This window comes from Cervus elaphus, chromosome 5 (assembly GCF_910594005.1).
Source record: "Cervus elaphus chromosome 5, mCerEla1.1, whole genome shotgun sequence".
Classification (NCBI taxonomy): Eukaryota; Metazoa; Chordata; class Mammalia; order Artiodactyla; family Cervidae; genus Cervus; species Cervus elaphus.
In genome coordinates this window covers 31,241,211-31,265,823 of record NC_057819.1, presented here as the reverse complement: position 1 = coordinate 31,265,823, position 24,613 = coordinate 31,241,211, and the positions used below count along the sequence as shown (strand labels likewise).

The 24,613-nt window shown below is 37.5% G+C and overlaps 1 protein-coding gene and 1 pseudogene across 7 annotated transcripts in view; one reads left to right on the top strand and one right to left on the bottom strand.

The window, feature by feature from the left end:
- TMEM144 (transmembrane protein 144) overlaps positions 1-24,613 on the bottom strand; it is a 58,583-nt gene that overhangs the window by 4,833 nt on the left and 29,137 nt on the right. For 6 of the 7 annotated variants that reach the window (XM_043902295.1, XM_043902296.1, XM_043902292.1 and 3 more), the window contains 6 exons: positions 17,590-17,671; positions 14,777-14,853; positions 12,619-12,737; positions 9,571-9,690; positions 7,324-7,421; positions 2,327-2,380 (listed from right to left, as the gene is read on the bottom strand). In XM_043902295.1, coding sequence (XP_043758230.1) covers positions 2,327-2,380; positions 7,324-7,421; positions 9,571-9,690; positions 12,619-12,737; positions 14,777-14,853; positions 17,590-17,671 — 550 coding nt within the window. The remainder of the gene's footprint in view (positions 1-2,326; positions 2,381-7,323; positions 7,422-9,570; positions 9,691-12,618; positions 12,738-14,776; positions 14,854-17,589; positions 17,672-24,613) is intronic. The other variant, XM_043902298.1, reaches the window with a different exon arrangement.
- Positions 18,009-20,100, top strand: LOC122695646 (annotated as a pseudogene).

The following is a 24,613-nucleotide window of genomic DNA, read 5'->3' as shown; positions in this document are numbered from 1 at the left end:
GTCAACAAAATTTGCTGTGCTTTCAGCTTTACCTTCCCTCTCTTTATTTGCATACATACTTGGCCAAACTCAAGCACTCACTTGCACATCTATAGATGGAACACCCTGGGGGATTTTATTGGAATTACACTGATGGTGAATGGAGATGCTGTCCAGAAACTACAGGGAGCTGTTCTATCAGGGATATGGTGAGTTGCTCATTTGTTATGACAATCTTTGCTGTTCTGTAGTAAGCTTCTGCAGTATAGGAAATTATTTCATAAATCCAGCATATTTCTTGCTATTTTCTTACATTTTTATAATTTTTCTTGGTATTAATAGCATTTATTTTTCTCTTTTTAATTGGCTCTTGGTGGCATGCTGGAAAGTTACTAATTTAATATTTATATTTCAGTGCCTTACAAAGTGATCTTATTGGTTCTCCAGATTTACAGCCGATTCTTTTAAATTTAAAGAAGGGAATATTATATGCAAACAATATTTTTTCTTATTTTTCTCTTATGTCTTAATTTTATCTTAGCCCACTGGCTATGATTTCCAGAAAATTCTGAGTAACAGCAATGATGGAAAGATCTTTGACTTATAGAGAACTCATATTTTTTCAGTTCTATTGAGATATAATTAAAAGAGAATGCTTATGTTTCACTTTAGTTATGTGTTTACATAGTTTTTGATAGACATCTTATATCAACTAAAGCTTTCTTTTATTTCCTATTCCTCCTATTGTTAAAGGTTGTTTTCTCAATTAAAAACTGGTTTTTAATTTTAGTAAATACTTTTTGAATATATACTATTACACAGTTTCTTTTCTATCTGAAAACAGTACAATAAATTACATTATACATATTATGATCCATCATTGCATTCCTGAATTAAATCCTACTTGGTCATGTTTTATCATTTTTAAAAGCCCCTCCTCTATTTGGCCTGAGCTTTTTTTCCAGGTATCTTAAAAAGCCATTTTGTCTTTTATGTGTCTCTTTCAAGGACTCTCAAGAATTAACAATAGGCCCAATAGTTAGGCCCAATAGGCCCAATATTCTCTTGCTCAAGTGAGTTCTATCTAGGGAAGAAGATTTTTAATTCAGTATTGTTATACTGTAAAATAATTTTTACATGCTTCATAATAAATCTATTCTTAGTTTATATTTATTTATACCTACAGTTGTAAATAGGCTTGTGGTTTTCTAAGGCTTCAGCATGTTATGCTGAATAATACCCAGTTCTTAAATAGGAATCATTATCCTTCATGAAGCAGATGAAATATTTGTGAAGAGATTTACAGTATGCTTTGGCATAAAATTATTTTTTTGTGGAAAGCAATCCTAACTAAAATAAAAAACATATTCAAAAGAATAAATAAATGTTTTAAGCTGTCTTGTAAATTTAAAAACACAGCAATCAAGATTGTGATCCAAATATCTTCTAAACAAATTTATTACTTTTTTAACCTGAAAATCTTACTTGTATTAACATCTTATGACTTTCTAAGTCAACACATTTCATTTGAAATGAATGAAATGACGTTTTAAATCTAAAATTGAGTAATCATTTTAAGAATTTTCCTGGGACATGTTCACTTTATGGCTCCCAGAGATTAGCAACATCAGATCTTCTTAGAGATAGGAATTATTTGCTTCTTGTTAAGACAAAAAATATTATATCCATAATGCCTTGCCAGTGTCTCTAATTTATATTGTTTTCAGTAAAAACTACTATAAAATATCATTTGTATAGCCTCAACTGAAGGCTTTTTCCACAAATAAAGGTAAAGGGGAAAAATGTTAAAAATAATTTTTAATGAAAACACACACACATATCCTAGAACTACTTGGTAAAAGCATTTTAAGTCACCATCATTTACACTTGAGAGGGTGTTCTCCTATAAAGATGCTGGTTGGATGTGGAGGACTTTGGAAGGGATGAGATTCAACAACAACAAAAAATCTATTCTCAAATTCCATTTGCCTCAAGGATGTTTTAATTTTGGGGGTAAAAATTTTCATCTTGTCTATCTAACATTTTTCACTAGATAAAATTTCTATCTATCTTATTTTATTGGATGATTTAACCAAAATCTCTTAAGGGAAAATAAAGTCAACTAAAGCATTTTTCTTCTAATGTTGGGGTGGAGAAAAATATATCCATAATAATTATCATATAGTTAGTATTTTCTTTTCTAATTAGAGATGATAACACTTTGAATATCTGACCTGTAAAATTTAATCACATGTTTTCTGCCCTGGGCTTTGGTGTTGCAGTTTTCAAAAATAACACATAGTATTAAATATATTTCTTGACTGGATCTACACTTTTGTGTACCTACCTGTATTTCCTTAAACATGAAGACACCCCACATTGCAGCTATAAATCCTGGACCCTTAAATTAAAAAAAAAATTAATTAAATTGGCTATTTTTCTGTGACTGTACTCTACACAAATATAGTAAGTTGGAGAGCTGACCTGACACTTTCATCAAATAAATTTTGATTGTAAAAACAATATAACAACATTGTCAGGAAAAACTATTCATAATCTCAATTCAAACTCAACATTAAGTTAAACTAAGCAGAATTAGGAGAAAAACAAAGACTTTTTTCCTTTTTCTCTTTATGGTTTTCATTTCTATTTTTTCAATAATGATAGAATATTGTGTGCCACAGAGTGTTTTTCTTCAATGTGATTTGTAACAAAATATTTTCATAAGCAAATAGATAATCTTTTTCACTAGTTCCTCAAGATACTAGAAATGGGCTCAATAGGAAAAAGTGTATGAATACACTTATAACTTCCTTCAGCATGAGATAATTTCAAAACTGAAGAAATTCTAGTATGTTATTTTGGACCTGAAATATAGCACGTAATTTAAAGTTTTCCTTAACTGGAGAAGGAAATGGCAATCCACTCCAGTATTCTTGCCTGGAGAATTCCATGGACACAGGAGCCTGGCAAGTATAGTCCATGGGTTTGCAAAAGAGTAGGACACGACTGAGCAATTAACACTTTAACTGATATTGCTGGAGAGGAATCAGCTATATCTCACATTTCACTCTAATGAATGCTAAAGATAGTATTATGGGAAGATGGAAAAATCATGATGGAAAAATAAACAGTGGGTTAGTGAGCAGGAGACAAAGACAGGAATGAAATAATATAGGACAAAAAGAAGAAACAAGATGGAAAAAAGGATGATTCTGCAATTTGAAAATTTTAAGCACTTAAAGCATATTTATTTATTTATTTTTGCTGAGAAAATACAACATTGGAACTTAGATCAATTGTTGTCTTTGTGGAAAAGATGTATTGTATCTGCATTCTGATGATTCCTTTTCAAGTCCTGCACAAACTCTGGAAGAATTCCAAATAAACAGTCCCAGCCTGTTTCCCCCTGTTTCCCAGTTGTACATGACTAGATCAGCAGACTGGACTCCACTCCTGACAGGTAAGCCAAGCAATGGGAACACCTTACTCTCTGTTTATCAGGACCCAGAAAAGTCAAGATCCAAAGAGTCAGAGAAATAGGTCAAAGGAACTGTCTTCCACCAATGATGTATGGTCCTAAGCCTCAAAAATCCAAACCAATCAAGAAATACCTGGGCCCTTTAGCAACTCCACACTGACTTTGGGCAGGATGGGAGGAAACTATAGCACAGGGCACAAAATATTAATGTTATCATGCCAATCACACTTTATCCTCTTCAATCTGGAAACTCATCTCCCTTCCAGAGTACATGGGCAAAGACAATACCAAGAGGTACCGTTGACCTCCGCAGGTTTTTGGCTGATGATATTTTAAATATGAGTTTGGACGTGGCCTAAGGGTGGTTGCAAGGAGCAATGTAGTGCTTTGCTAGAAGTAATCCAAGCATAAGTCAAGTGTGACTGGCTCAGTTCAGGCAAAGAAGATCTGAGTAAGGCGGCTGTTCAGTCCTAAGTCACAGCCGAATCTTTGCGAGTAGGAAGGGCATCTTAAACAAAGGAGATAACTGTTTTGGCATTGGGATCATGCATTTTTCTGTTTTAAATGAACACAAATTACACGTGTATAAATTGACCTTTGAAAAGAAGGTGAGCTGGAGGCATCTGGAGAGGCTGACCCTTCGAGAGAAGCTGATTCAGCTGTTAATCTCCTTGAGGAAGACTGGAAACAGAGCCCTTTGTCTTGCCACATGGGCTTTTCTTCTTTCTTCTTCTTTTTGCTTTTTAACTGAATATTTGCCAAGGAACTATATAGATAATGCTTTCAAGGAACTCCTGGTCTAGTCACCAATGGGTTCTAACAATGGAAATACATGTTCTTGGGAGGAAAAATGTGCTGCTGGGATTTGAAAAATGTACTCTTGATGAAACAAGATGAACCAAATCCATACTTCTTAAAGCTGGGTGGTGGGCCTGGTTGAAATTTTCCATCAAAAAAGTTAAAGCAAATCTAGCTCTATGAGTAAAATAAAGAAGAAAAGTAAGATCCCGGAGGGTATGGCTGAACTTTTTCTGCATGTGGATAAGGCCACCTTCAAACTGAATAATGACAATGAAACCAACCAAGCTAGAGCCCAGTAGCAGTAAAGACCTAGGCCCTCATCTCCCAGAGATACCTGTCCCTCCCAGGAGATAATCCTCAGGCACCAGTGGAAGCCACACCAGGGGGGTGAGATGCCTGCTTCCGTCACAGTGGTCAAGAGTCATCCTTCTGATAGGTCGGTCTCCGGACGCTACAGAGACCACTCCCCTTGGCCCTCCACCCACACCCACCTGCCTCGGCAATTTATTTCCACTGCCTTTGGCAGTCATGTCTTGCCCTAAGTCTTCACTGTAATTTAACACAAGAAACAATGGTAGGAAAATCATATCTGTGTACTATAAAATGTTTGTGAAGAATACTATTTATTATTGTTCCACGTCTCCTGTATAAGGACCCACAGGATAAATTCTATTAAGAATTCAGTATTTTTAAAAGAACCAAAAAAAAAAATTAGTGTTAGAAAATAATTAGTCTTTTCCGAGGAAATAATGTTACCAGTTAAAAAGAATGAACTATCTCACTGTCTCACCCGCTTCTGCAAGCACAAAGCAAAACGTTTAAAAAAAAAAATGTTTAATCACATGACTGTTTACCGTCTGTGCTATTTGCTTACTCTCTCATTTCCCTCAAACTTTTGATTTTCTATTTGTGTTTGTATTTCTCTTTGCCTTGCGTGATTTAATTGTATCTGTGTGTTTTACATAAAATTGCCTCAAACTCATTTTGAAGAATCCACATTTGTTCAAGAGTACAGCTTGATTGAATGGCAAAATCACTGTCATATGACCAAGTTTAAGTTTGCTGTGATTAATGACTTACCTGTTTCAATGTGTCATCCCTCCTTATATAGTGGGATATGACAGTCACGTAGCATTTGCATCCCTAATCGAGGTGCATTATCATATTGTATACTTTGCTCTACAAATTTAGTTTAAATTTGCTTAATTTCATTTAGTTTTAAGTATTTCACTGATATGTTTTATAGCCCATCGCCCATTACATTTTTCCAGTTATATGGTCAATTCTAGCACTACCTATCTTTGAAAAAATGAAAAACAAACACTTTTTGGGGAAAAATTTGGGTTTTTACCACTCCAATGATGAGGACTTAAATTATTCCTTATAATTTGCTCTGTTTTGATAACATTTTCCCTCAGTACAGATTAAGAATGTCAAAATGTGAGTCCTTTAAGTTAAAAAAAAACCCCAAACCTTTATTATTTGAATTTAGTTGTACACTAAAGCTAACTATGTTATGAACACAGTAGAACTGTCAAAAATATGCTATTTGAAACCCAGATTCCTATTAAAATTGAAGGATGTTTCAAATTTTTATGCAGTTGCATTTTAGACTAGACAATGTATTTTAAAAATTCAATTTTGTATGCTTGCACAGGTGTGTGGCTAAAATGTTTCGGGCAAATTTTATTTATGATGATGATTTAGGCAGCAGGGGAGGCAGGTAAACAACTGAACAATCTAAGATACCAAGGGTAGAAATCAGAGCAATTAATTCGTGTGTTTGCATGTCAGTCCTGGCACCACAAGGAAACTGAAACATTCTACACTGGATTTTATACTGAAGGCAGAAAGCAGCTCTGCATTCAGGAAACTCTATCTTGAGAAGCCTTGAGGTGTCCATGTGGCTGTGTCCCTTCAGATGATGCTCTTAGCTGCTGCTGCTGCTGCTAAGTCGCTTCAGTCGTGTCTGACTCTGTGCGACCCCATAGACGGCAGCCCACCAGGCTCCCCCGTCCCTGGGGTTCTCCAGGCAAGAACATCAGAGTGGGTTGCCATTTCCTTCTCCAATGCATGAAAGGAAAAGCGAAAGTGAAATCGCTTAGTCCTGTCCGACTCTTCGCAACCCCATGGACTGCAGCCTACCAGGCTCCTCCATCCATGGGATTTTCCAGGCAAGAGGACTGGAGGGGTAGCCATTGCCTTTTCCGGCTCTTAGCTACTGTCTCAATTTTTTCATCTTCAAATCAGGGGACAATCCTATCAATACTTGTCCCATCTATATCAAAAGAAACATTTTTGTTTCTCTGTTACCTGACTATGTGCTACATGTCTGGCACTCAAAAATATCACACAAAGCAAATTACACTATGAATGCATGATAAATGGCACCATCAAGAGACAATACTTTGCTTCATTATTTTCTGAAAACCTTCTTTAAAACACTGACATACCCTATGAAGAGGGGCTGAGGTACTCTCTATCTCACAAGGATGCCATGAGATTCAAGCGTGACAATATACACAATTTTTATATCTATAAACTATTACATAGAGATACATATTGTTATCAGATTCCCAGATGACTCAATGGTAAAGAATCTGCCTGCCAATGCATGAGACACAGGAGATGTGCGTTTGGTCCCTGGGTTGAGAAGATCCCTTGGAGGAGTTAATGTAAACCACTCCAGTATTCTTGCTGGGAAAATCCCATGGACAGAGGAGCCTGGTGGGCTATAGCCCACAACTGAGCAACTGAGCACACACATTGCTATTAACAGCAAATTACAATGTATCCCAAATGAAATTAGGCAAAATGACCAAACAAAACTGCAGAGGTATCAAAGATGAACAAACTCCTTAAAATGAAGTTAGAAACATTCCCTTAGCAATCAAGGACACGTGATTAGAGGTGTCAGTTTATTCACATGAATCTGTTACACTGACTGTACTCCTGAAAAATCAAACTCCATGACAGACTTCAGTAATTCACTAAGAAAGCTTCAGAAAAGTGTGATTTACATTTGGAAAACAAAAATTTGGAAATGCAAGACAGCTACTTACGGCCGTGATGATTGGGAAACTGACCACCGCACTGAGAGAGTGGTTCGCTATGAACCAACAGCAGGTGGCGATCGCCCAGAGGACCCCAGACAGGAACCCTGAAACACACAGACAGCACACGTTTGCCAACCACATACCTTTCCAGAAAAGTCCACACTCCAGGTGGAGCGGGGCTACTAAAGTGAAAATATCACACACTCCTATCAACACCGCCAGCCAACATGGGTTTTTGAGTCATGTCTATGACCATTTTGGAAACCAAATCATTTCTCTTTTTGTGACTGCACTGGATATAAGGATCACCTTTTACCTTACTGACATTAAATCAAGTACCCAAAAGTGATAGGTGCAGTAAAGATTGGGTAGTGGAGTGGGACCCAGGGAAGGTCCTGGGTCTGAACATTTTCTGAAAACACCATGTACTCTAAGCCATGCACATAAAAATATGTGAAATTCAGAATGATGCTTAAATAAGGGGGGAAAAAAACTTGGAATCTGAATAAAAATACCAGCTTAAAATGTTCAGGATACTTTAGCTAGACATTCAGTAAATATTCTACCATTTTTCTAAAACTGTATAGTGGAGTAGTGGCACTCCTTGGCTTAAATGAATCAAGCACTCAAAAGTGAATCTCTGATACATGATTTGTTTTGTTCTTTAAAAACATTTTACTTGTGGATCTATATTCCATATTGAATTAGAGTAAACTCTTAAGTGAGAAATTATAATTTCTTATTATATATAATTTATTTTTATAAGTATAATTAAATTAAAATATATTAATTTTAATCTTTTAATAAACAATACATATTTAAATTGAATTATATATAACTTTATTTTTATTATTTATATATTTATAATTCTTATATATAATTTATCATTGTATATGTGTGGGTGTGTGTATATATATACACACCTACACATATATATGGGCTTATATGGGCTTTCCTGGTGGCTCAGATGGTAAAGAATCTGCCTGCAATGCAAGAGACCTGGGTTTGATATATATACACAATTATATATAATTTTCTTTTTATAATTTATATATTTATAATTCTTTTTATATATAATTTCTCATTATATGTATGTCTGTATATACATAGATGTGAGCATATATGGTGGCTTAGATGGTAAAGAATCTGCCTGAAATGCAGGAGATCCATGTTTGATATATATACACATACATTACCATCAATGCCTAATAGAGTAAATTCAAAAGCATGTATATTTGACATAACTTTTTTATACTCTGAAATAATTTCTCCTAACTTTTTGGGAAAAAAAATGCTTGTTTTTCCTAGGGACAATATAAAAATATGTGAAATTCAGAATGATGCTTAGCTAAGGGGAAAAAAATCTGGAATTTGCATAAGGATACTAGCTAAAATTTTCAGGATATTTTAGCTAGACATTCATTAAGCGTTCTACCATTTTTACATCTACTAGTACACGTTATACCATTACTATAATGTCTGAATTACAGTAAGCATTCTGTACTATAAAATGGTATAATGGTGTAGTGGCACACTCTGGCTTAAATGAATCAGGCACTCAAAGTGAATCTCTGGCATGTGCTTTATTTTGTTCTTTAAAAAATTTTCCTTGTGGATCTATATTCCACATTGAATTATAGTAAACACCTAAATATTTGAGAAATTATAATTCTTCATCATATATACATGTATGTGTATATATATATATATATATATGTATATATATGTATATATATAACCAACAATGCCTAACTAATTAAACCCAATAGCATGTTCATTTGACATACCTTTTTTAAACTCTAAAATAATTTCTCCTAAAGTTTTGGAGAAAATGCTTATTTTCCCAAGTGACTGGAAATTTGTATTTGTGGATACCTTTAAGAATAAAAGAGCCCCAACACGCTGACTTTTAATGTGTACCCTTAGTGAAGAAGATCTACTATAAAGTCTCATGCTCATCACACAAGGTATATCAGCAGAGGAAACGATCTCAGATTCACTGGTCCTGTTCTAGGTTTAGTATTAATAACTTGGCATTTCAAATACAGTTTTATAGTTTTTAAATCCTCCATATTTGGTGGTGAGCTGAGCCAGAGCAATTGAGGGAAGGAACACACATACCCAGACACACACACACACACACACACACACACACAGAATGGCTTCATTTCCAGAAGACGAGTATTCAAGCTAAATTAATAGGGAATGGTGCTTTCACAGAGTAGGAAGATTTTCTGTAGTAAAGATTCTTACCTGGCAAGACTGCTTCAGGATGGAGTTTAGGATTATTTTTCATGGCTACACAGTAGGCCAGAAAGTAGACTGTACTTGTGAGGAAGATGCCGCTGAAGTGTGCAAAAACATAGTCTAAATCTGGAAGTACAGATTATAAAAATCTCAAGCATATCATTTTAGTCATTTGAAATATATTTAGAGTTCTAAGAATAAAACAAGCTCACCAAAATTAACCTTAACTGTAAAGGGGAAGCATTCATATATTTTATAGTGTCTTATATAAAACATTATTTTATAATGTTTATATTTATATTTATAAAGTAGAAATTATATTTATAATGTATAATATAATAAGCATTAAATTCATACTATTTTTCTACATGATATTTATATAGAATTTTAATTAACATATTTAAAATATTAAGAAGTTAGATACTATAATCAAATCTAAAAGGCTGGCTTTTATATTGTCTTGGAAAGCTAAATAAGAAATGACAAACATTATGTGAATATAACATTAATATCTCATTTTTTAAGAACAGGTACTCAGACTTAATATTACTGATGGCTATAGAAACTGTAGCAAATCTCCAAGTAGACAGTATTTGGGGGGTAGTATGTAAAAAAATTTGGCAGTGCTGATTTTATAGGTTGTATTGATCAATCTGGAAACCAGTGTCCAGGTTGCAGCTATACAGAAGGATATTCAGGAAGTTATTCCAGAGGATTTAATTATTTATTACAAAACTAATTACATGGGGAAGTTAATACACAGATGGTGGCCCAAATTCTGAGAAACCCAACTCCACTGACTAAAGCAGATGGTCCTTTTCCATAGAGATGGGTGTAGCAGGTTCTTGGCCAGGAAGGTCACTTTGGGCCCAGTGTTTCTCTCAACTAAATCTAGAGGATGAGCAGCCATGCTTAGAGAGGAGAGCTTGAAAGTCAAAGGGCTTGTCTATTCTTCTAAAGTCTTACATCCTACTTCTGAGTCATATCACAACACGTCTGTCTCAAGACCATCACAAAAGGCAGCTTAATCTAGCGATCAGAAACACAGACCACCTGGTGAGACTCCTGAATCCACTATTTGCTAACTTGGAGACTTCGGTAAACTCACTTATATGTCTGTCTCATCTTATTGTAAAACCAGGATAATAATGGTACCCAAACAGTAAAGCTGCTATGAGGGTCAATCAAGTTATTACTGTAATTAGAAGAGTGCCCAGGACACAGCATGTACTATTTATGTGATCATTAAATAAATGAAATAAAAACTATGCCCCCTTGAATTAGTTTTGAGTGAATTGAAATAAAGTGTGTTTCTATCAGACTACATTTGAGTTGTCATAAAAAGATCCCTTAGACCTGATTGTACTATTAATGTGAAGAGATTACTAAGGACATTGTTCATTATGTTCCAGGACCAAGAACAACTGTGCTTCTGAACAATCAGTTGTTTTCATCTTGTGTTTGCTGAATTCTGGGACTGATCTGATTTCCTTTGTGGCTATAAGAATCTTAGAGCCAAATTTATGACTCATCGCTAGCAAGTGTACAAGTGTGGTGCAGTTTTTAAGACTCGTTCACGGTTACACTTTACTCGTTCATTCATTTTCCCTTCCCTCTTAATTTTTCCTAAGTGATTCTATTTTTATTAGTTTTTATCCTTTAAAACAAAAAGAATAAAAATACAAAAAATATTTGCATAAAATCTTAAAAAGCACAGAAGGTAATAAAAGTTCTTTGGGAACTGTTTGTGGGGCTGAACATAAAAGGGAAAAAACAAACCATGGTATCTATTCAAAGTCAATCCATTCATTTAGAGTCCATATCCCAGTTTTTCCATCCATCTTCCCCTCATGACTTGCCCTCCAAACTTCTCCCTTATCTGAACACAGATGACATTCATTTTCTGTGCCATTGATGTAGAACTAACTTAACCATGATCTCCTTCTTTTATCATCATAGATGTGAGCCACATTTTAATATAATCACAGGATCCTAAACTATACCCTCTCCTCTCCTTCTGAGCCTGTAGAAGGGTGTTGCACGCAGTGTGGAGGTGACATCTGAGAGATGAATTCTATCACTAGAAACTGAGACAATTTGCAAGCATTACATTGGGTCTTTCAATGTACTATTTTGTGCTTGAAAAAGAATATCCTAAGCAGGCTATATTTTGACCTTTACTTGATTTGAAAGCACTGTATGCTCCACTTCAGTTTCTTTTTTAAAGAGGAGAAGAACACACATTTTCCCAGAGATCATCAAACTGGAAAATGATCTCCAAATCTTGCAGCAAAGCCAGAAACCATATGTTAAGATCCAAGTAGCTGAAATGAACCTTGATTAAAATCAATTCCATTCGTACGTTGAAGATCATATGAAAATATTGAAATAGTCCTTTCTTTTAGTTTCCAGGGCCCTTCCAATTCACCATTTACAATGACAAAGTAAGATCAAATCTGATGAAAGGAAATTTATACTTTAAGACGAGATGAGAAAGCTTAAGCATAAAATTCTCTCTGTGTCTGTCTGGGCTTTCTCCCTAACACAAGGTATGCACCTGCCTTTTACTTTAATCGGAGCTTCTCAAAGATGAGGGTGCTTGCTTGACCATAAAGATCAATTTCTTTCTTTCTTCTCATGCTAGTGATGTATTAATAACTTCTTAAAAGAATAACATTCTTTCCCAGCTCTGCAGGGGGTCATGGTGACTGGCTGTTCACTTTGTACTATGCTTCCCTAGACTATGTATCCTTGGTGAACTTTATGTGAAATGTCAGTATGTCATTTTGATGTACACCCTTTGTCTCAAAAGTGCCTTCAACTTTTAACAGGTGGAACTGTTCTCAGAGCTTCAGAGAGTCGGTCCCCCGGGTTACAATGCCCAGTTTCGCTCAGATAAAATTTCCTTTTTTTATTCTTAACTTGATTTTTTGTTATATCCCCATCAACCAATCTATGTACCAATATCTACCACAGTCCATTTCTTTTTATAGTCTTAAGTAGAAACACAGGTATTGAGTTTACTTATGAAGTAAAATGACTTTTTCCTCTCACCATTCTGGCTTGCCCCTGCATATATACTATCATTTCTCTTGCTGTGGTCCTTGATGTAAATGATGGGCACAAATGTAGATCCATAGAGAATTCCAGATATCACTGCGAGACTGCAGCCCCTTAAAAAACAAATACATTCCTATTCATCTTGGCCCAAAGCAATATTTCTGCCAAACACACAAATGGAATCATACCTAAAGCATGCTTCAAAATGTAAACCACAAAGCATCATGTAGCAATTACCCTTCATCTCAATTGGGGTGATGAGCAAAAGTCCCAGAAATGGCCTGCAGCATCCAGGTACCTTGTTGGGACACAGCCTCAGCCCTTCACTATCTAATGGTGGAAGGACATGATTTACAGACACTGTAAAGGATTATTATTATAAATTGTCATTACATAGGTGAGAACATTGCCATCATAGTCTACAAGTGACATGAAAAAGCATGGCTCTCTAACTAAATTAGGGCTTCACTGGTGGCTCGGTGGTAAAGAATCCGCTTGCAATGTAGGAGACTCGGGTTCGATCCCCGAGTCAGGAAGATCTCCTGTAGTAGGAAATGGCAAACCCACTCCAGCATTCTTGCCAGGGAAATCCCATGGACAGAGGAGCCTGGTGGGTTGCAGTCCATGGGGTCCCAAAGAGTTGGACCATCCTGGGTGACTTGTAGGATCTTAGTTCCCCAGACCAGGGATTGAACCTGGGTCCACAGCAGCAAAAGCACCAAGTCTTAACCAATGGACTGCCAGGAAATTCCTTAATAAAATAATTTGAATATTTCAGATAAAACATTACTTTTGTAAAAAGAAATTGTTTTGCCTTAAGCAGTAGAGTCATGTTGGGCCTTCATACTTGGGCTATATCTGTATGAAGCAACAGTCTTCATTGACTTTGGTGGGAGATGATTAATATTTTAGAACAGTCCCTTGAGCTTAACATAAAGGAGAATGGCATGAAACAGGAAAGAGTTTTAGGCAAAAACCATTCCTTTCTAAGCTTAAAAATAAATGCTTAAAGTCTAATTTAGTGGTGCTTTGAGGAATATGAGACTGTAGGTACTCACACGACCATTGAGCTCTGTTCTTGATGGAAACCTCTACATCGTGGTGAAGACCACGAATCCTGGAGGAGGGTCCCAAACACAGACCAGACTAATGGACTAGGCTGTCCAATGAGACAACTAGAAGAGTGCTTAACAAATATTCTCTTAATGAAGGTGATGCTTTGTGAAAAACATTTTGTTGGAGAGATCTATTTTATTTCAAAACAAAAATAACATATTTCTTTCTTCCAAAGCCCATGGGTTAGTTCATTCTTTCATTCATTTAATTGATTCCAATATTTTTTGGGCATCTATTATGTGCCCAGCACTGCCTCTTTCCACTGTGAAGACAGTGTATATACTAACAAGAGGACATGCTTTCTGTTCTTAAACTGTCACCACATGAAGTCTAAAACAGCCCTCAATTGAAAAACGCAAGCTACATACTATTATGTATTCATATTTCTTATATAAACATATAAGGGTTCATACATAAAACATATCATTCTCATATTTCTTTGCTAGTCCTCCAAACCCCTAAATATAGGAGCTATTGTTGAGCCTAAGTGTCTCAGTCTTTACAGAGAGAGCACAGGGGTGGGGACAAGGACCTACACGGACACAAAATATTCTACCATATTTGACAATAAATACCTCGGGATTATAAAACTCTCTGATACACGAGTGGAGGGATTCCCAGGGCACAGTGGTCATCCTGGCTAGAGATGTGGCTTGCCTAAGTCGACAGTGATTGCTGGGAGTGTACTGGTTGTTACACTCTGTGGCCTGTACTTTACCTTTATTTTGTTTTATTTATTTATTTTTTTAATCTTTCCTTTTACTTTAGGCATGCAAGTCCTGCAAAATGAGATTGCTTCTGTGAGCGACTTATTAACTAGAAACACGGCAGGGGCTTAGGAATTCCTTGAAGCACTGAGACCAAGGCCCACTGTGCTGTAAAATTCAGCAAGGGACCAGAAAGTCTCTCTACCATGAAGTTAAGAAGTCAAAGCTTGTGTTCCCATTTTCATCTTGAGCCCAAATGGATACAACTCCATTCTGCTTATCCTTGCTGTAACCATATATGAAACAGAGTTAACAGAACCTCTTCTTACACTAAGCGGCTTTGTGCTGTGGAAAGTTTATCCACCCAGGAACAGTCAGGATCAGGATCTTGAGTTTTGTTAATCACCTAGTGAAAACATTGGCAAAAAAAAAAAACAAAAGAAAAACAACACTCAATTAATAGCCACACTGGTGACAAGATTTTCAGTGTTTTTCTCTTCTGTCTCAAATACACTTTAAAATAAAATAAAACCATGTCACCCTGCACCCTGATTCTGTGGGCATAATTAGACTCACATGTTTCTGATTCTGTTTCTCTTTTACTCAGAATGGTCTGGTCTCTTTTAAAATGTTTTTCACAGTTTAATAAATGGCTACTTTGATACACTTATCAAAACTAACAAAAGTTATTAGTGCTTGCATTTTATTTGCAAACTTTAATAATCTGCCAAGAAATTAGAATTTAAGACTCTTCTACTATGGAGTACTTAAGATCAACAGGCATATTTTTATCCAGATTTTTTAAAACTAAATTAGTTGCTTAAACATTTCCAGCCTTGTTTCAAGATTAGCTCATATTCTAACTTAGGAAAAATTTTGTCCAAGTTCATAATATTTCTATCAAAGTAATCATCATTGTCTCTTAGCTGAGGTTTCCTTGATGCTATACTCCTAATAGTAAGAGATGAGAAATTAGAATTGAATTCTTTGTTATGTGCTAGGTCAAGCTTTCTTTTGACAACGATGCTTTCTTCCCTCACGAGGACCTCTGGATGTATGACTGCATCATAATCAACACTGTTTATGCATCTTTAATCTTAATCGGCTTACTTACTGCCAACTTGATGGAAAACTCTAAGGCAATTAGACTCCTATGTAGCTTTCCCCAAGTTGCATTTATTTCCTCCCCTCCTCCATTGTTTAAAGGGAGGTTGGTTAGGAGGTATCTGGAACACTAAAGTAGGCAAGGACACCAGACACTTTCTCCCCATCTCACTTCTCTATCCTCTCTAAAGAGTTCCCTGATTAGAGATGCCCGTGGATGAATACATCTCTTTCCTCTTACCCCTAAGCTACTTATTATTTAACTTGACTCCGCTGATGACTCAGATGGTAAAGTATCTGCCTGTAATGCAGAAGACACAGGTTCAGTCCCTGGGTTGGGAAGATTCCCTGGAGAAGGAAATGGCAACCCACTCCAGTATTCTTGCCTGGAGAATCCCCTGGGCAGAAGAGCCTGGTGGGCTACAGTCCATGTGGTCACAAAGAGTCAGAACAGCTGAGTAACCAACATACTTAGTGTCAATTTAAGTAAGGTTTCTGTCACCTTAGTTGAGAAGAGTTTTGATATGGGAAAGATAAAAGGGGGAAGAAAGATAAATTTTGAAGTAAGGAGTAGGGATCATGGCATCAGGTCCCATCACTTCATGGGAAATAGATGGGGAAACAGTGGATACAGTGGCTGATTTTATTTTTCTGGGCTCCAAAATCACTGCAGATGGTGATTGCAGCCATGAAATTAAAAGACGCTTACTCCTTGGAAGGAAAGTTATGACCAACCTAGACAGCATATTAAAAAGCAGAAACATTACTTTGCCAACAAAAGTCCATCTAGTCAAGGCTATGGTTTTTCCAGTGGTCATGTATGGATGTGAGAGTTGGACTATAAAGAAAGCTGAGTGCCGAAGAATTGATGCTTTTGAACTGTGGTGTTGGAGAAGACTCTTGAGAGTCCCTTGAACTGCAAGGAGATCCAACCAGTCCATCCTAAAGGAGATCAGTCCTGGGTGTTCATTGGAAAGACTGATGTTGAAGCTGAAACTCCAATACTTTGGCCACCTCATGCAAAGAGCTGACTCATTTGAAAAGACCCTGATGCTGGGAAAGATTGAGGGCAGGAGGAGAAGGGGACGACAGAGGATGAGTTGTTTGGATGGCATCACCGACTCAATGGACATGGGTTTGGGTGGACTCCGGGAGTTGGTGATGGACAGGGAGGCCTGGCGTGCTGCAGTTCATGGGGTCGCAAAAAGTCGGACACGACTGAGCGACTGAACTGAACTGAACTGCACTGAAGGAGTAGAGGCTGTGCCTTCCAGGGGGGGCACACAGTGGGGGTGGGATGCAGGATTGAGGCCAGCTTGCTACCACTGGACCCTGGCAGGTGGACAAGATACGTGACATAGGAGGACGGGAGTCTGTGCTCATGGCCACAAGGGTTTGCCCTGAAATCGCTTCTGTAACATGGAGCCGCTGGCACTGGTGTGGTGTGGGCTGTCTTGTAAAGGTTGTCCCTGCTTAATCTAGTTTGCTATGTTCTGACTCACTTAGCTTCTTTAAGGTCAAAATAGAGATTCCTTACCTAGTTACCATCTTCACCTTTGAGTGGAGGAGATATGGCAGAAAAATGAGAAGAAAACCAAGTCTAATTCCTACATTCATATGACCTGATTTACCTTTTCATGAACTTCCTCTGATCGGTTCCCTGCTACCCTCCCTGGGGTTATTAAAACCTCCTCCCTCCTTCTTTCTAAGTACTTTTTATACTCCTCTGTAGTATTTAGAATTCCTGTACTGCAACAACCTTAAGTTATTCCAAAATACGGGCTTGTATGAACCTCTCCTACTAGGGATCTACCATTAATAAAAAGAACTAGACCTCTGTGCTTGTTGAGAAATTTTACTGTGGAAATATGGACTGACTGCTACATAAACCTATTCATGATAAATATGCTAGGATATTTCAGATATCCTTGATTTAACAACATACCCTACCAGCCTCTCATCTGAGTTCAAATCCATGCAATTTCCTTTTATTCTAATTTCATGTTTCAGATTAAGTTGGTTCTCATTCTGTACTCACATGCTCTGATATCAGTGGTGTGGTGTCCACAGAATATGTGTTATTTGGTATTTCACTTTTGATGAACAAAAATATGAAAGCACTGTAAAGAAAATAAATTTTAGTGACATTTATCATAACCCTGGTTCACATTAAGATGCCTGAATTTTAAGGGAAAACAGAGCTAAAATGAAGACCTAATGGTATTAATTCCAAACTGCCTTTGCAGGGATCCTGCCATTTCTCCAGCACTGACATTCTCTTTGATGTCTCTCCTTAACCTTAATTTCCTTATTTTTAATCCTGCTTAGTCATGGAATCACATGGTAAGAAAAACACAAATGAAAACTACATTGAAATATATTTCTCACCTATTCTATTGACAAAACCCCAAAAGTTTAACATGCTTGAACAACCTGGAGGAGAAAAGCACCATTGATATGAGTGCAGACTGTGTGACCCCCACGGAGGAGACTCTGGGGCCACGTACCAAGGGAACAGGTGTGTCCACTCCTGCCCTAACCAATCCTGCTCCAGGCCCTATAACACAGGGACAGCCACACTCAGGTGAGCTGATCTTCACGGGCATGTGATGGAATACAACACAGCCATAAAAAAGGGAAGAGGATACCCTCTATGTTCTGATATGGAAAGACCTCCAGACTATATTTTAAGAGATAAAAACACACATGTAAGCTGAATGGTTTTTTTTTTTTTTTTGCCCTTGAACCTCTCTCTCCTAATTTACTAACTATTCATGTCCAGCATCTTTGTAATAAATACCTCACTGACCTTGACTTTTAAACTATGCAGAAATGTTAAAATGTACTAAAGTATTTAATTAACTGAAGGAAAGTTACAACTCTAGTATCCTTTTGATATTTCTTTTTTTAAAACATTTGCATGGCTCAAAAGTGAAAGCAATATAAGAAGTTTTCAAAGCACATAAGAGACTGAAATAGTATAGATAGCTGGGTGCAGACTAGGGCACCCAGATATGCTATCCTTTGTATAAAAATTAAATATGTCTAGTGGCTTCCTTACTTCAGTCTCTTGTCTGCTTTATACACTTAACTGGCTCCATACTCCATCCCATAGGAGATCTAAGCTTCCTTTTGAATTTTTAAGAATGTATTTATTTATTTATCTTTGGCTGTGCTGGGCCTTTGTTGTGTGTGGGCTTTCTCTAGTTGTGGCTAGTGAGAGATACTCTCGCTAGTTGTGCTGCGTGGGTGTCTCATCGCAGTGGCTTCTCTTGTTCAGAGCACAGGCTCTAGCTACGTGGGCTTCAGTAGTTGTGGCGCACAGGCTTATTTGCCCTGTGGCATGTAGGATCTTCCCAGACCAGAGATGGAATCGTGTCCCTTGCACTGGGGCAAGCAGATTCTTAACCAATGAACCACCTGGGAAGTCCTCCTTGCATTGCTCTCACTTCATGCCACACCCAACCTTCCTGAACATAACTCCCCCGTGGACTTCTCTCTCTGACCAGTCCCTGCTCCAAGCTTCATGTCTTGCTTGCCAGGCTTCCTTAGCTGAGCATACCATATTCTCACCTCTTATCCAAACGACAGAAGAGGTGACTACTGACTGTGAGAGGGGAGCTCTCCCCAGGCCAATCCTCCCCAAATCCTCCTCTTTTCTGAATTCCTGCAACACTGAGAACCATCATCACACAATCCAGACCATTTCCCATGCAATCTTTTTTCTCTAAAGATGTTCCAATTCAATAGAAAATTGAATAGCAACCACACTTTCTATCTCTTTCAGGGTTCTCAAAGTACTTGAATGAATTGTATTCAGTTTAACTGAATGCATAAAATCTGATTATATGTGTCTATCTTAATTGTTAAATATGTAAACGTGTGTGTGCTCATTTATACGTTCATTCACAAAGCTAATATTAGACACTACCTTTGCATTTTCTCCTCAAAATTACCATGAAAACTTTCTACTTTGAATAGACCAGTCTGTTTTCTAATAACAATAGAGAATGACATGTTAGAAATACTTGATGGAGCTTCGGATCTGCCATCTGCGGAGGAACCGCCGCCAAGGTGCAGATTTTCGTGACGACCCTGACGGGGAAGACCATCACTCTCGAGGTCAAGCCCTCGGATAGCATAGAAAATGTAAAGGCCAAGATCCAGGATAAGGAAGGAATTCCTCCTGACCAGCAAAGACTGATCTTTGCTGGCAAGCAACTGGAAGATAGATGGATATACTTTGTCTGACTACAACACTCAAAAGGAGTCCACTCTTCATCTTGTGTTGAGACTTCGTGCTGGCGCTAAGGAAAGGAAGAAGAAGTCTTACACCAGGCCCAAGAAGAACAAGCATAAGAAAAAGAAGGTTAAGATGGCTGTCCTGAAATAACATAAGCTGGATGAGAATGGCAAAATCAGTCGCCTTCGCCGGGAGTGTCCCTCAGATGAATGTGGTGCTGGAGTTTTTATGGCCAGTCATTTCGACAGACATTATTATGGTAAATGTTGTCTGACCTATTGTTTCAACAAACCAGAAGACAAGTAATTGTACATTGGTTAATAAAGATATGAGCTAACATTACAAAAAATAAAAAATACTTGAAGGATCCAGAGAAAAGTCCTTGAACGCTTCTTCAAACACCTCTATGACTTTTCAACAAATCAGTTAACCTCTCTGACCTTCAACTGTTTTCATCTAAAAAATGGGGAGAGACCCACTTTACAGAGCTATGATGAGCAACTGTCCTCGAATAATTATGTTTTGGTCTATACTTCTCAATAGTGTACAATTATAATCTTTGACAATTAAAAACAATTCAAAAAAATCGTCACAAAATTCTCAAGGTACTTTTTGGCACATGATAAAAGCTCAAAATATGTTATTCAGCTGAGAACCTTAACTATAAGCTGGATGGAAGAGAAGGGTGCTGAGCATATGAAAGAAGTCAAGACTGAGTCAGTCGTCTGAGCCTGTGTGACTAGACACAAAATGGCTAAGTCAGAAAGAAGAGTCCCAGCTAAGTTAGGTCAAGAGAGGATGTGGCACTAAGTCAGGGAAAGGTAATGAGATGCATCATATATGTCAATATATTAATATGAACATAAAGGTAAATAGATCACATGGTCTAGGCTACAGATGCAAAGAACTTGGTATGGTTTATCAAACACAAAGTTCCATGAGAAAGTCTAGAAATCTTGTCAAAAGCATGGGAAGCAAAAAAAAAAAAAAGAAGAAAAATAATCAATATGTTATAGGCAAGGATGCTTCTTTACATTTTCAACCTTTCCAATTTCCCTAGATCTGCAACCCTACATATCTTACTATTTGGAAAACTCATGTGTGTGTGTGTTTACACTGACAACTGATTTCAACAAGCATTTATTCTGAGTCAAGCACTGTCTGATAGTGATGGTGGGGGAGATGGTGCACAAAGAGCAGACTTTGTCCTTCAGGATCCCATGGTTTAAGCATAAAGACAGTTGTGTGAATAATACAAAACAGACCTGGAGGATGTGTATAACATCAATAGAGGAAGTGCAAAATACAGTAGGAATTTAGGAAGAAGAAAATGAAGAAAACATCATCAGATGGGAAATCTTACCTGAAATTTCAGGGTGGTGAATGAAGCAGAGGAAAGGACTTTTGGGGCTGAGGGAAGTGTCAGGTATGCTGTGATAAGTTAATGAGTCAATCCCAGGTCAATGAGTTGACAACACAGGGGAAACCGTGCTAGGAAGAAGCACTGGATCTGTAACTACGGAGCACATGCCAGACTAAGGAGACAGATTTATTCTGAATCCAGTGGGGAGGCTTCAGAGGTTCTTAAATAGAAGAGTGATATCACAATTTGAGAGCAGATACATGCAAGTCATTCTGACAAAGGAAAGAAGAGAACTAGGGAAATGAGATGTGAGATTTGTACAACAGTATACAGGTGAGTAGATAGAAACGGGCCAAGGGAAAGGAGGGGAGGAACTTGTGAAACGTTCAAAGAGAATTTTACAGAATTAGATATTGGGGGGGGAGGGCTATAATGGAAACAAAATAAGAAGCCTGAGTTTCTGAATTTGAATGACTGTGACTAATATCTTCCATGCAGAGAAGAAACGCAGGAAGAGAAATCAGTTTTAAGGGAAGGCTGAAGTAAGAAAAGTATTTATTTTTTTAAAATAGATGGTACTTTTCAAATTAATTTATTTGTTTGGACATACATCATGTGGGAATCTTAGTTCCCTGACCAGGGATCAAACCTGTGCACCTTGCATTGGAAGCACAGAGTGTTAACCACTGGACCACCAGTGAAGCCCTAAGAAAGGTAATTCTGATTGAAAATGTTGAAGGCAAAGAGAAAGGAACCAACAGCCCAGGGTTTGCACAGTCCTGGCCTTGTTCCTGACCTGGCAGGGTCCCCTTCCACAGGTAACCCCACCTGAAATGGAACAGGAGGTGCCCGGAGAGCATCTACCTCAAGATGACTAGCCTGGTCCACAGTTCCACGTAAGGACTCTGGCTCTGAAGAAAGGTAACGGCTAGAGTCCAAGACCTGGGTTTCCTCACAGCACCATTCTCCAAGGAAACAAAGTTAAGAAAGTTAAGAATGGAAACCATATGATTATCTCAATAGATGCAGAGAAAGCCTTTGACAAAATTCAACACTCATTTATGATTAAAACTCTCCAGAAAGCAGGAATAGAAGGAACATACCTCAACATAATAAAAGCTATATATGACAAACCCACAGCAAGCATTACCCTCAATGGTGAAAAATTGAAAGCATTTCCCCTGAAATCAGGAACAAGACAAGGGTGCCCACTCTCACCACTACTATTCAACATAGTGTTGGAAGTTTTGGCCACAGCAATCAGAGAAGAAAAAGAAGTAAAAGGAATCCAGATAGGAAAAGAAGAAGTGAAACTCTCGCTGTTTGCAGATGACATGATCCTCTACATAGAAAACCCTAAAGACTCTTCCAGAAAATTACTAGAGCTAATCAATGAATATAGTAAAGTTGCAGGATATAAAATTAACACACAAAAATCCCTTGCATTCCTATATGCTAACAATGAGAAAACAGAAAGAGAAATTAAGGAAACAATACCATTCACCATTGCAACAAAAAGAATAAAATACTTAGGAGTATATCTACCTAAAGAAACAAAAGACCTATACATAGAAAACTATAAAACACTGATGAAAGAAATCAAAGAGGACACGAACAGATGGAGAAACATACCGTGTTCATGGATTGGAAGAATCAATATTGTCAAAATGGCTATTCTACCCAAAGCAATCTATAGATTCAATGCAATCCCTATCAAGCTACCAACAGTATTTTTCACAGAACTAGAACAAAAAATTTCACAATTTGTATGGAAACACAAAAAACCTCGAATAGCCAAAGTAATCTTGAGAAAGAAGAATGGAACTGGAGGAATCAACCTGCCTGACTTCAGACTCTACTACAAAGCCACAGTCATCAAGACAGTATGGTACTGGCACAAAGACAGAAATATAGATCAATGGAACAGAATAGAAAGCCCAGAGATAAATCCACGAACCTATGGACACCTTATCTTTGACAAAGGAGGCAAGGATATACAATGGAAAAAAGACAACCTCTTTAACAAGTGGTGCTGGGAAAACTGGTCAACCACTTGTAAAAGAATGAAACTAGAACACTTTTTAACACCATACACAAAAATAAACTCAAAATGGATTAAAGATCTAAATGTAAGACCAGAAACTATAAAACTCCTAGAGGAGAACATAGGCAAAACACTCTCCAACATAAATCACAGCAGGATCCTCTCTGACCCACCTCCCAGAATATTGGAAATAAAAGCAAAACTAAACAAATGGGACCTAATGAAACTTAAAAGCTTTTGCACTACAAAGGAAACTATAAGTAAGGTGAAAAGACAGCCCTCAGATTGGGAGAAAATAATAGCAAATGAAGCAACAGACAAAGGATTAATCTCAAAAATATACAAGCAACTCCTGCAGCTCAATTCCAGAAAAATAAATGACCCAATCAAAAAATGGGCCAAAGAACTAAACAGACATTTCTCCAAAGAAGACATACAGATGGCTAACAAACACATGAAAAGATGCTCAACATCACTCATGATCAGAGAAATGCAAATCAAAACCACAATGAGGTACCATTACATGCCAGTCAGGATGGCTGCTATCCAAAAGTCTACAAGCAATAAATGCTGGAGAGGGTGTGGAGAAAAGGGAACCCTCTTACACTGTTGGTGGGAATGCAAGCTAGTACAGCCGCTATGGAAAACAGTGTGGAGATTTCTTAAAAAACTGGAAATAGAACTGCCATATGACCCAGCAATCCCACTTCTGGGCATACACACTGAGGAAACCAGATCTGAAAGAGACACGTGCACCCCAATGTTCATCGCAGCACTGTTTATAATAGCCAGGACATGGAAGCAACCTAGATGCCCATCAGCAGACGAATGGATAAGGAAGCTGTGGTACATATACACTATGGAATATTACTTAGCCATTAAAAAGAATTCATTTGAATCAGTTCTAATGAGATGGAGGAAACTGGAGCCCATTATACAGAGTGAAGTAAGCCAGAAAGATAAAGAACATTACAGCATACTAACACATATATATGGAATTTAGAAGGATGGTAATGATAACCCTATATGCAAAACAGAAAAAGAGACACAGAAGTACAGAACAGACTTTTGAACTCTGTGGGAGAAGGTGAGGGTGGGATGTTTCAAAAGATCAGCATGTATACTATCTATGGTGAAACAGATCACCAGCCCAGGTGGGATGCATGAGACAAGTGCTCAGGCCTGGTGCACTGGGAAGACCCAGAGGAATCGGGTGGAGAGGGAGGTGGGAGGGGGGATCGGGATGGAAAATACGTGTAACTCTATGGCTGATTCATATCAATGTATGACAAAACCCACTGAAATGTTGTGAAGTAGTTAGCCTCCAACTAATAAAAAAATAAAATTAAAAAAAAAAAAAAAGAATGGAGACAGATTCAAGGATAATCCAGAGCCTGCTTTTAACTGAAAAG